This window comes from Aegilops tauschii, chromosome 7, assembly GCF_002575655.3.
Source record: "Aegilops tauschii subsp. strangulata cultivar AL8/78 chromosome 7, Aet v6.0, whole genome shotgun sequence".
NCBI lineage: Eukaryota > Viridiplantae > Streptophyta > Magnoliopsida > Poales > Poaceae > Aegilops > Aegilops tauschii.
Genome location: NC_053041.3, coordinates 475,007,309 through 475,019,520, shown reverse-complemented (window position 1 = coordinate 475,019,520; position 12,212 = coordinate 475,007,309). Strand labels below are relative to the sequence as shown.

General features: G+C 45.9%; 2 protein-coding genes across 2 annotated transcripts; one reads left to right on the top strand and one right to left on the bottom strand.

Moving 5' to 3' along the window:
* The first annotated feature begins 2,846 nt into the window (after window positions 1–2,846).
* LOC109765062 (putative disease resistance protein RGA3) lies at window positions 2,847–9,539 on the top strand. Its single transcript, XM_045230699.2, is given in 5 exon segments — window positions 2,847–3,135; window positions 3,240–3,330; window positions 4,189–5,783; window positions 5,786–7,535; window positions 9,142–9,539. Coding segments are annotated over 2 exon segments (3,339 nt in total). The 5' UTR covers window positions 2,847–3,135; window positions 3,240–3,330; window position 4,189; the 3' UTR covers window positions 7,531–7,535; window positions 9,142–9,539.
* Window positions 9,540–9,978: 439 nt separating this feature from the next.
* Window positions 9,979–11,966, bottom strand: LOC109765063 (probable NAD(P)H-dependent oxidoreductase 1). Its single transcript, XM_020323845.4, has 2 exons — window positions 11,004–11,966; window positions 9,979–10,247 (listed from the first exon to the last, which is right to left on the bottom strand). The coding sequence occupies exons 1-2, from the start codon at window positions 11,769–11,771 to the stop codon at window positions 10,023–10,025; spliced, it is 993 nt and encodes a 330-aa protein (XP_020179434.1). The 5' UTR covers window positions 11,772–11,966; the 3' UTR covers window positions 9,979–10,022.
* Window positions 11,967–12,212: the final 246 nt, after the last annotated feature.

Genomic DNA, 12,212 nt, shown 5'->3' with positions numbered 1-12,212 from the left:
ATTACATGATGAATCTCATCCAACTCCTCACCGACCAGTGAGCCTACGAAGGAATTAGAGCGTGTTTGGTTCGCACCCTAGGCTCCTTGCCTGGAAAATCTTAGTGCCTAGCGTCGGCCTGGTGAGGTCAACTTTTCCCGCCTGCCCAGGCTAGCCTGGCATCGATGCGTTTGGTTCATCCCTGGCATGCTATTGCCCTGCTGTAGTGCTGTTGTGTCATCTAGCGAATAAAAAAATCTTAAGTAGGAGCCAAGCATGGTGCGGCACGGTCCATGCGAAAGAAACAGGACGCCTGGGCCAGGCTAATCCCGCTGCCTGAGCTATGCATGTTTTTCCTTATTTTTTTATTCAACTCTACCAGGCTAATCACAGGCCTACGCCAGCCAGGCCAGGCATGCAGTCTATCTCTCAGGACACGAACAAAACAAGTTCCAGGCAGAGTTCAGGGAGCCTCCAGGCCAGGCGTGAGGTGGCGTGGATGCCAACCAAACACGCTCTTACTCACTCCCGGTGGGGGGCATCATGGTGATGAAGGAGGGTTGGTGATGACGAAGACCGAAGATTCCCTCTTCGGAGCCCCGAACGGGCTCCAGATCTGGCCTCACGATGAAGAACAGGAGGTGGCGGCGGCTCCGTATCGTGAAACGCGATGAAACTTCCTCTGTTATTTTTTCCTCCAAAAATAGGATTTTATAGCGTCGAAATTAGGGCCAGGGAGGCCACCAGGTGGGCACAACCCACCAGGGCGCGCCTGGAGGGGGTGGCGCGCCCTGGTGTATCGTGCTCACCCAGGGCACCCCCTCCGGTGGTTCTTGGTCCCAGTATTTATTTATTTATTATGAAATAAATCTCCAAAAAGTTTCTTTCCAATCCGAGAACTTTTATTTCTGCACAAAAACAACACCACGGTAGTTCTGCTGAAAACAACGTCAGTCCGGGTTAGTTTCATTCAAATCATGCAAATTAGCGTCCAAAACAAGAGCAAAAGCATTAGAAAAAGTAGATATGACGAAGACGTACCAATATCCTTAGCATTTTGAGGGGTCCACAACCACATGTCCTTGCCATGCCTACACTGAACTTTCCTGAAATTATCTTTAAATAGACATTAGTTCAATGATGTATATGTTGTTATTAATTATCAAAATCATCCGGGTATTAATTGCACTTTCATCCTCTTTCCTACACTTGTCGACATCGTTGAAGTGTGGGACCTCCTCCATCATCACCCTCATCGTGTGGTCGATATGGAAGCACTAGAACATCTTCATCTTCAATGAGACAATGACACGCAACCCTCAGTCACTCGCTTAGTGCAAACTAGTTGTGACGACGCCTATCTCTAGGCTAGAGCCGACGGGCATGGGATAGATGGGATGTTGCGAGAGGCCTAGACCTTTCATCCTAGGGCTGAGCACCGCCACGCCTACTGCTCGGGATGTTGGACACACGCCTAATTTGTACACGAGTTGTCTAATACTCTTCCCTTATAACATGTAAAACTCTCTATCCGCGAAGATACACGAGCTTTTGCGTATGCGAAAAACAAACCAATTTTGTCGGCCCTGTTGTTAATAGCGTACACGTGAAAACTTTGGGTCGCTGGTTCGAGCCCTTGGGGTTGCACCTTTTTCATTTGAGTTAAATTATTTAATTTACATTGTTAGTGCAAAAGGGATATAGAACTTTTGGTTAGGCGTGCATGTGGGTTACCTATGGGTTCGTGGTTCGAAACCTCGCACGTACTCCATCCGTCTCATAATATAAGAGCCTCTATGTTATTATGGGACGGAGGGAATACTATTTTACTCAATGTAATTTGTGTTCTTCCTGACAGCTGGGCCTCTAATATTATTTTATGTGAAAAAACCTAAGGTTTTATTTTGTAAAAAAGAGCAGGCCAGTCATCCTATCCTCATCGTTCGGTCACTGACAGTGGGCCCCACACCACACCGGCACGCCTCGTCAGCATCGCATACGTATACGATCGAGTTTTGCTTCGTATTTGCGCCGCAAAGCCAAGTTCTTGCATCACTTCAATGTACACCACAACTTGTAGCACTAAAGTGATCGTCCATGCCAAAATCTAGCATCAGTGATGTAATTGATTTTTTTTACTGGTGGTGCAGGAATACGACAGATAGAGTTGCTCGACAACTACCCGTTGGATGGTTAGGAGGAAAGTGGTATCTCAGCCCACCAAGTTCAAATCCTGGTGCTCGCATATTTTCTTGAATTTATTTCAGGATTTCCGGCAATACGCTTTCAGTGGGAAGAGACGTTTTCGTCGACTACGAGGCGCGTACGGTGACTTCGTAAATCTCAAGATGATATACCGGCTCAGTCTCTCGGAGATGCTCATAGGGATAGGGCGTGCGTTAAAAAATAAAGGCGTCGCCTTGAAATGCCCTCGAGGACCTGGTCGGCAGCTTTTTGTTCAATTTCTCGTGGAGTAAAAAATTGATCATCAGTACGAGTCAAGGGAATGATCCCCTGGCCCCGGATTTCCATATAAAGAATACGGAATTCTATCCATTCCAGGAAAAGCACTGGTTTGAGAAACTACACTACATAACTTGAGAATATGTACAGCGCAGAACAGAAAAGAAGGCAGATTTGATGAGTTAATAAGGTTGAGTGTATGCGCGTATATATATGATCGCTTGCGTATGTACTTGTGTTATTAAAATAAAAACAACCCGTTGGATGGTCCGGCGACGGTGGATAACGCATGCAAGTCACTGGTAACTTACCGTTTGGAGCCCTACCACGAAGGAGTTTTTTTCTTCGTTGCGGGGTACCATGACGGAATTTGCCAATTCCCCATTCTTCACAAGGTTTATATAGAAACCCTTCTCTTCTCTCCCCCTTCCATTATTCCTCTTCCTTTTCTTCTCTTCCCCTCTCTCCCCCTTTCCTTCTAGGGTTCTGCGGATCATTGTAGAATGAAGATCTCGTACCTCGATTTGCCATTCCTACCCGTGCGTCTCTGAGACGGCGCGAATTGCTGGGCTTGTCGACCGCTCGTGCTCGCCACGCGTGGTCACGGCGCACCCCGGCGGCGCTCGTTGATTTCGGAGGGGTTCTTCAAGCCTGAGCACTCGTCGATTTAGCATCAAAGTCTCCTGGAATCAGGTAAGCCCATGGCCTATTTTGCACTGTGTTGCGGTAACGTGGAATCCTTCCGGATCTGCAGGATTTGGTGGTGCTAATGTGATTCCATGTATGAATTATTGCAGGCAAGGATTGGAACCCTGAAGCAGCATCGTATTGGCATCTCGAAGCTTCTCGGACCAAGTTGTGGTATCTGCAAACGCCAACCAAGGACAGGTGAGGCGTACGCTTTGTTGGTCGCACGTCAAATTTTCACGAAGCTGTAGGCTAGGATGGTCCTACTGAAGCAAATTGTGCTGTTAGTTGAACGTCAAATTTCCACGAAGCTGTAGGCTAGGGTTTTCTTTGGGTGGGGGGCTAGTACGATCCATGTTTGAATTGTAGAGGAAGGATTAAAGTTTCTTAAGCTATGATATCTGAAACGACTGGAGGCAGGTCAGGCGTACCCTGTGTTAGTCGCACTTCAAATTTCATGAAACTGTAGGCTAGGATGGTGCTTGTGAAGTGAATCCTGCTGGTGTGTCTTTGAAGTAGTGGTTATCCAGTTCGTCCTCTATATTGCTTGAATGTCCTAACAGCTGTACGCTATAAGATTGTTCACCCGTCAGCAAATTACATGCCCAGTCTTCTTTTATTTAATGATCCAGCTTTGTGTTTTCAGATTGGCGGTTGTGTGTGTTGTCCTCTACTACACCCGTTTTCCCCTTCTACCTGCTCATTTTTGTACTTCTGTTTTCTCTCCTTTTTCTTGTTATCTCTGCATCCATATTTAAGGTAGTGTTCGTTGCAACTCCTATGATATGACAACTAGAAATTGAGGTATGGTATGGTGGAACTCATAAGTTTAGAATCTCCAGGCTTCATAAGCTATGTGCTGAGCATCTGTAGTAACTGATTAACACTTCTTATGCTAGTATTTTGAATAGGCATTTAAACTAACAATTAAACGTGGTTGGGAGCTTTGGAGTCACAGTTCACATTTTATTTTTTGCACAAGATATGAATAATCTATTTGGATGTGCTGTTTTGAAGGAACTAAGAGATAAGAGTCTAATTGATAATTATATTTTACAGAATGGAAGCAGAATGGTTCTCGGGTATCAAGGCTGTCACCTCAACCGCCACGACAGTGGTATCTGGTTTAAATGATTGGATTGCTTTTCTTCAATGGTTCCAGCCAGACAAAACTTTGGAGAATGGACAGCTGCAGGAGGAGCTCTGGAAACTCGAGACAACAATGCCAATGATGCAGGAAATGATCGATAAAGCAGAGTGGTCAAGTCATAAGGACCCAGTAGCAAAACTTTTAGAAGAACTCAAGGGTGTCTTTTATGATAGTGAAGATACTCTTGATGATCTGAACTATTACGTGCTGAAATCAAAGATAGAGAAAGGTGCACTGCCAACAGATTTCACTAAGAGCACAGTCTGCTGTGGCTTTGGTAAAGTGAAGGAACTGCAAAGAAGGGCCGAACATCTGATGACTCAGTTGAATTTCATGGTTTCACACAACGAGAGGCATTTTGTGAAGTCATTCAGGCCAGAAACAAGTTCTCTTCCAAATGAACCTAAGATCTTTGGCCGCCAAAAGGAATTGATGGAAATTATTCAATTGCTTGGCGTGCCAGTAAGCATCCATAGTGGTGGGAAAAGAAAAAACAGTAAAAGTGCAACTGATGCACTCAGCACCCAGGAAGCTTTCATTGATGATGCAAGAAATGAAGGTGTGGGTGTACTGGCTATAACTGGCATTGGTGGTGTAGGTAAAACAACTTTGACACAACAAATCTACCATCATCCTCTGGTAGAAGCTCATTTCGACCAACAGCTTTGGATATGTGTGTCCGATGACTTTGACGTTAAGAGATTGACAAAAGAGCTCGTACAGTCCTCAGGGGTGAAAGCATTGTCAGATAACCTGAATTCTCTCCAATCAATACTGGCTACTGCTGTCAAGTCTAAGCGGTTTCTGCTCGTGTTAGATGATATATGGGACGATGTTCTGACTGAAAATGGACAAGAATGGGAGAACTTCTGTGCTCCTCTAACACGTGGGCTTCCAGGAAGCATTATCCTAGTGACTACCAGGTCTGTTAAGGTAGCTAAGAAAGTGTGCACAGTTGGGACTTTTCCACTAGAAGGTTTACAAGCTGATGCCTTCTGGGAGTTCTTCAGATCATGTGCATTCAATTGCAAGGGCTGCGAAAATAATGCAGATTTAGAAACCATTGCAAGGAAGATTGTTCCCAAACTGAAAGGGTCTCCTCTAGCTGCCAAAACTCTTGGCCGGTTGCTAAGGGTGAATCATGACATTGAACATTGGAGAAATGTCTTAGATAGTGAGCTGTGGGAATTAAAGCAAGAAAAGGAGGAGATCTTGCCGGCTCTTAGATTGAGCTACATTTATCTGCCTTTCCGTTTAAAGAGGTGTTTCTCACTGTGTGCAATGTACCCAAAAGACCATGTCTTTCAGATGGAAGTTGCTGTTCACATATGGTGTGCCCAAGGTTTCGTGGAACCTCAAGGTCAAATTCCTCTTTCAGATATTGCGCGTTCCTATTTTCAAGAACTTATAGACCGCTCACTCTTTCAAGAAGCTGCGGGGGCACCTGATACATACGTCATTCATGATTTGATCCATGATATGCTCCAGTTAGTCTCAGCAAATGAAAGTTCGTCGTAAGAAATGAATATGACCTTCTAAATGTTCCTCAAAATGTCCGGCATTTGTCACTGTTCACAGAGAAGAATTTTGATTCCAAAAGATTTATGATTCTATCTCAGCACAAGAAGCTGCGGACAATTTTTATCAATGAATCATTGAACCAGACTGCTCTTATTCCTATAATTGACTGTTGGTCCAGTGCCTTGAAATATCTCCGTTTTCTGTCTTGTGGCTTTAATGCTATAAAGGTGCTGCCTGAGACTGTTGCTCGTTTTAAGCTTCTGAGGTGCTTAAAGTTTGGAAGCTCCAGGACTTGTACTTTTCATACATTCCCAGAGTCATACTGTTGCCTTTATAATCTGCAAACGTTCGTGGGGCTAGGCTTCATATTCCAGAACTTACCAAGGAACTTCACTAGACTTGTCAACTTGCAGCACTTCAGAATTAATACTCTTACTCATCAGAGACACTGCACACTATATTCTGTTCCTTCCGAGTTCGCCCATATCAGATTGCTAAGGTACATGAATCTTAAGGGAGAACTGAATCTGGAAGGCATGTCCTATCTGCAACCAAATGATGTACAACAGCTCGAAATGAGCAAAAGAAAGGATATTCGGAAACTAATATTAGCTTTTGACCAGGGTAGGGGCACCTCTGATAGTGATATGGAAGTTCTTGAGGCTCTTTGCCCCCATCCAGATGTTATTCAGTGCCTGGATATCAAGTATTTCAAAGGCGACTTAAATCCTACTTGGTTTAAGCCATCAAACCTGCAGAGCTTAATGCAGCTCCAGTTCATAACATGTGATATACGTACAGTATCTTGGGGTGGTGACCATGCTGGCACTATGTTCTCAGCTCTCACTTTTTTGAACATTTCTATGTGCAGCAGACTGTCTTCGCTTGAACAACTTCTACAGGCACCTGGTCTTCCAGCAATCAGAATAATTAGTATTGACCGTTGCCCAGAGTTGGTGAACCTTTTTGTTGAAACCTTTAAAGCTTTTGAATGTCTTGAAACACTGAGCATCTGGAGCTGCCCAAAGATTAATTGGGAAAGGCTTGTTGGGTTGCCGCCTTCATTGCAATATCTGAACATGATTGATTTTGGTCAATTTTCTGATCACTTTCTGAGCTGCCTAGAACATCTAGCATCGCTACTGAAACTGAATTTATCTTCTGAATCTTTGACTTCAATTCCCATACAACAATGGTCATCTCTACTGCGCCTGGATGTTTGGAACTGTAGCAAATTAACAACAGTTGACTTCACTCCTCGTTCCTTACCAGCAGTAAAAGTAATCACAATTCGAAATTGTGAAGCTTTATTGTCTCTACCTGGCAAAACGTTTGTGGAGTTCTGTTGTCTAGAGGAATTGATGATACGTGAATGTCCAAATATTGAGTGGAGAGGCTTGACATTTCCTATATCGCTTCGGGAGCTGTACCTCAATGACTGTGGAGACATCTCACCATGGGTTCCGAACTCACTGGAGCACCTCAACCACTTAACCCATCTGGCGTTGATGAACCTCAAGTACATCAAATCAATCTCTGCACAAATATGGGCACAGAGTTTGTCAAAGCTGGAATTCTTGCAGATCTGTGAGTGTCCTCATCTGCAAGCGATTGGTGGTCCCAAAGGAATTGCAGGCATTACTAATGCATTTGTTGAATCGTGTGACAAGCTAAAGGGTATAAAGCAACCTTTCCGGAGAGGTAGAATGGCCCACTTCGGCCACTTTTGACACATGTAAGTGTTCTAGAAGCAATACCATTTACTGTCCATTACGTAATCCTGTTTATGTTTTTGTTTTACAGTCGTTAACAATTGTTAAGTTTCTCTTTTCATGATGGCTATTTTCAGTCATGTCTTGTTTTTGCCATTACAACATGAGAGTTTGAAGCGGATGAAACTTATTATCCTAAGGAAACCTATCCCTTACCAGAATTAGACATGCGTCAGTGTACTGCAAGTTCTACTTAATCAGTCCTTATCATGTTTGAGTGGTACTGCTGCCATTTCTCGTACTGAAAGATACAGCTTAATCGCTGTAGTGTTAGTAATTCACTCTTTTAAATTTAAAGGTCAGAGGCCCGGCCCCCATATTGTTGGTAATCTTATGGACAGACCAACATTGGAAGAAAACCTCTATTTTAGTTTATTGCCTCTGGATTCTGCAACTGTTTCCTTATTTGACCTTCAGTAGTTCTGGGTATGTGAGATGGATTATATAATTTTGGATGTATTTAGATTGACTTGCCACTTGTTGGAACAGTTGATGTGTACATTTAGTTTGTACTGTAGTTCATTTTTTATTCCTGAGATACGAGAGTGAAATGGCATCAATGGGTCATCACCTTATGTGTTTTCAGCAATGTCGCATCTACGATGAACTAAATGACAAATCTCAAGACATTTTTGGAACCTCCTCCATTTTACTGGAGTGCAGATGTTAGAGTACGTAATGGGCCTGGTCTGGCGGTATAGCCCGTTAGTCTTAGGGTTAATTAGAGATAAGGGTCGCTTGCTTAGGGGTCAAGTAAACCTCTCTATATAAGGGGAGGAGATGTATCAATCTAATCAAGCAAGAATTAAGAAGGAAATCCCTTCCCTCTTGCCCGGCCGTGGGCAAAAAGGCCCCTGGCCGGCCCTCTCGCGCCCTCCTTCTAGCAGCGCCATAACAGCAGATGATGATATTTTTTCCCTCTTATGGATGATGACTTTGGTGCTGTTTTTAGTACTCAAGTCATGTGTGTTCATGATCATGCAATAAATACCTTTTCCAATCTTTGTGTTCTTTCTGATCTGTTTCTCTTTAATATGCAATCAGTTCTTTGTTTCTCCTTTTGTTTTAATAACAATATAAAGTATGGCCCTGTACTAGGGGTCATGTTGTGGGATAACGAATTAGCTTAGCCCAGCCAACGTGTTTGAGCTCAATGCCTAGCAGAGAAGACCAACTTGGCAGGGAACGCCAACCACCTAATAGAGCAGGGGCCTGCAGAACCATCAGGTTATCCTACATCATTGAAGACGTAGCTTTGGGAGTAGTGATATCGCAATTTCTGCAATTCGCTGACATCTTTATGCCTGCATGCATGATCTTATACAAATCTCGGCTGTTGGATATCTTATTAATTCATCGCATGCATGCTATTGGCATGATTCGCGGAGCTAGTCCGACCAATACTATTTTGCTTGATGAGAATGGGAATGCTCATTACCCATTTTATCTTAAGATGCCTTTGACTTTCCTATTTGAGTTAATAATGCATTTTCCCTGTCGTATGTTCCGTTCTCACATCATCGTATCTTGTGTGCATGCTGAATTGCTTGTGTTGTGCTGCCATCCCAGGTTAGCTCCTGCAGGTGGAGTCGAACCAGAGAGAAGGCGTGAAGTGCCAAAGTGACCCTGAACCTCCTGAAGCCTGAAGAAGGGAAAACCCCTGTGACTTGTTTGCTTTGCTTTCTTGCTTTGGTGGTCCGAGAGGTGAGAGCAAATGGCTTAACAAACATGAAGCCTGGCGTTTTTTCCCCTTCTTTTTCTTTTGGCGAAGCAAAGAGCACCGTAGCTGGCAGGCAATTTCCCCGAAACTGATACTCTTGCGTTCCTGCGCTGTTTTGTCTGGTGGTGAGTTTAGGACCTTTCCCCTGTGTTGAGCATATGCGCTTTGGCCCGCCCAAAGGTGATGACGCTTTTGCTGTTATGGCAATTGGCAAGTGGTAGCAAATTGATGAACTACTTGTCCTTTACTGTGTTTCGGGGTTACGTTTCTGCTCTACTTTTATTTGTTGCTTTTAAAATTTCTTGTTCAAGTCATAGTGTTGCATGTTGCGCTGTAATACTTGGCGTGGCGCGTTTTGTCTCAAAGAAGGAAAAAAATGGGGCGCCATTTTTTTTTTGAGGGGGCGTCGTGCTGAAGGAGCTGGGTTGGCGCTTGGTTGGAAGGCATCAGCCTGTCGGCGGCCGTTGTGCGCGGGTCCGATCAGACGACGAGGTTTATTCAGTTTGGCGGTCGCGTCCAATCCAATGCTTCCAGTCCGGCAGCGGCGTCGGAACCCACGGTGACATCCTTTCAGAGACCCAAAGGTGGCGCTGCTCTGTCGGCGAGCGCTTTACATGCCCAGGCCGACCGACGGCACGGCATGCTCCTGTACTGTAGGAAGCCCTGGGCTCCTGTACCCTCAAATCTGAACTAAAACCACGTCAAATATTTCGGAACCGGGTACATATATTCATATATCGCTGTCCCAGAGCTCCTCGGGTGTTTTGTAAGGCCCGTCGGGCGACATGAAACGCTCACCCAAAGACGCCCTCCTCTGCGGTATCGTGTCAATCATCCCCTTCTCCTCCTCGCTCAACTCCCAGTCGAAGATCTCCATGTTCTGCTTCAACCTCTTACCATTGTAGCTCCTCGCCACAAAGCACACGCTCTGCTCGTATAGCCACCTCAACGCCACCTGTACACATCATCAACAAGACATGATCGATGTTGATTTCTGTTACAGTTCGAAAATATCAACACATATATCATCTTTTAATTTTTCATCGGCACCTTTTTTGACTGAAATAGTTTCTTAGTGATTTTGCAGGGTTTGGGTGCATAGAATCTATTATTCCGCTTCTAAACGATCTATAGGATTCAAATTTGCAAAAGGTGTGGCTAGATCTTAATCGATCGAGACTTAATCAAGTCTCAGTCAAGTGACATAGCATATTCAAAAGAGAAAGAAAATGGATTTTTTTTTGCGCGGATCTACACGTAAGATCTCACGAGTGTAACATTGGTTAAGTCTTAGTCGATTGAGATTTACCGATCCAACATAAACTTCTTTACATTGATTTCTAACGAGATTCAGTGTGCTAATGTCCAGAATAGAAGTTTAGATACTTGTTATGTTGATTCTCTTACGAAATTTGTGGTTTACCCACCCCGTATTTGCCTAATTTATTGTTTCATACGGCATGTTAAAAACATACGAAATTCATAGATGATGTCTTTAGAAGTTTAGATAGTTGTTATGTTGATTCTCTTACGAAATTTGTGATTTACCCACCCCGTCTTTGCCTAATTTTTTTTTCAAACTTGAAAAGGTTGCTTCAGGAACAAAACCTATGCAGGAACTGAAATAATCTGACACAAGCTAATTTAGAAAAAAAATCTGATATAAACTTCACTGCAATAATTGACATTTGTTTCTTCCTTTCATGTTTACCTGCGCGACGGTCTTGCCTCTGGCGGCGGCGACGTCGTGCAAGACGCCGCTCTCCATGACGGCGTCGGAGCCCCAGAAGCCGCCGTACGCGCCGAGCGGCGAGTAGGCGGCGACAACAACGCCGTGCCGGGCGCACACCTCCCGCACCTTCTCCTGTCTCCACCCGACGTTCATCTCCACCTGGTTGACCGCCGGCGGCACGGCGGCGAGAGCCAGCAGCCTCTCCATCTTGGCCGCCGAGAAGTTGCTCACCCCGACGGACCTCGCCAGGCCCAACCGGTGGCAGTCCTCCATGCCGCGCCACACGCCCTCCATGTCGAACTCCACCAGCGTGCTCTTGTCTACCGGGAGGCCGCCGGCGGTGGCGGCCACGGGCCAGTGGACGAGGAAGAGGTCAAGGTAGGCTAGGCCGAGGCGGGCGAGCGACTCGCGGAGCGCCGGGACGACGCGGCCCGGGCGCGCATCGGAGATCCAGAGCTTGGAGGTGACGAAGAGGTCGGTGCGGGAGGGCACGGCGCCGGCGCGGACGGACTCGGCTACGGCGGCGCCCACCGTCGGCTCCGTGCGGTACATGGAGGCCGTGTCCAGGTGGCGGTAGCCGAGACGGACGGCGTGCACGATGATGTTCGCCAGGTCCGCCGGCTTGCTTGGCGAGCCCGTGCCGAACCCCAGCACCGGCATCGCGTGGCCCGTGTTCAGGATCACGGACGGGATCGCCGTTGCCCCGGCGCCAGCGCCGTGCCCGTCGTCGCCGGCTCCAGTGGCCATGGATGGAGTTCTTTGTGATCGGTTGAGCAGTTGGGTCCAGTGTTTTTGACTTGTAGCACAATGGAACGCAGGACAGGAGGAAGCCCTCCTGCCTGCTCAGCCAAGCACGGATTGTCTGATTGCCATCTGCCTGAGTAGGAACTGACGCCACGTCAGAATCCAAGCGACGTGTAGGCGAGATGTGATATTGCTTTTTCACGATCAGCAGCTACATGTGAGTCACCTGAATTTAGAATTTGGGTCGGTCGAATTTCACTTGAAGAAAGGAGCCCGCCGGAACGAAAGAAGGAGCTCACAAGAGAAGCCCTCTGGGTCTATCTTTGGGCGGCAAGCGACCCCACTATCTATCTCAGAGTGGCAATGGACCCCACTATCTATCTCATTAGGGGTGTTGGGGGTGGTGCAGGTTCCCTCGAAAAAAACCTGGCCCTTGTCGGGGTT

Excerpts from the sequence above, each read along its gene's own strand:
- LOC109765063 (XM_020323845.4), bottom strand. The coding sequence starts at position 11,771 with ATGGCCACTGGAGCCGGCGACGACGGGCACGGCGCTGGCGCCGGGGCA. Across the intron at positions 10,248-11,003 it reads GAGGCAAGACCGTCGCGCAG|GTGGCGTTGAGGTGGCTATA; the intron begins GTAAACATGAAA and ends TGATGTGTACAG.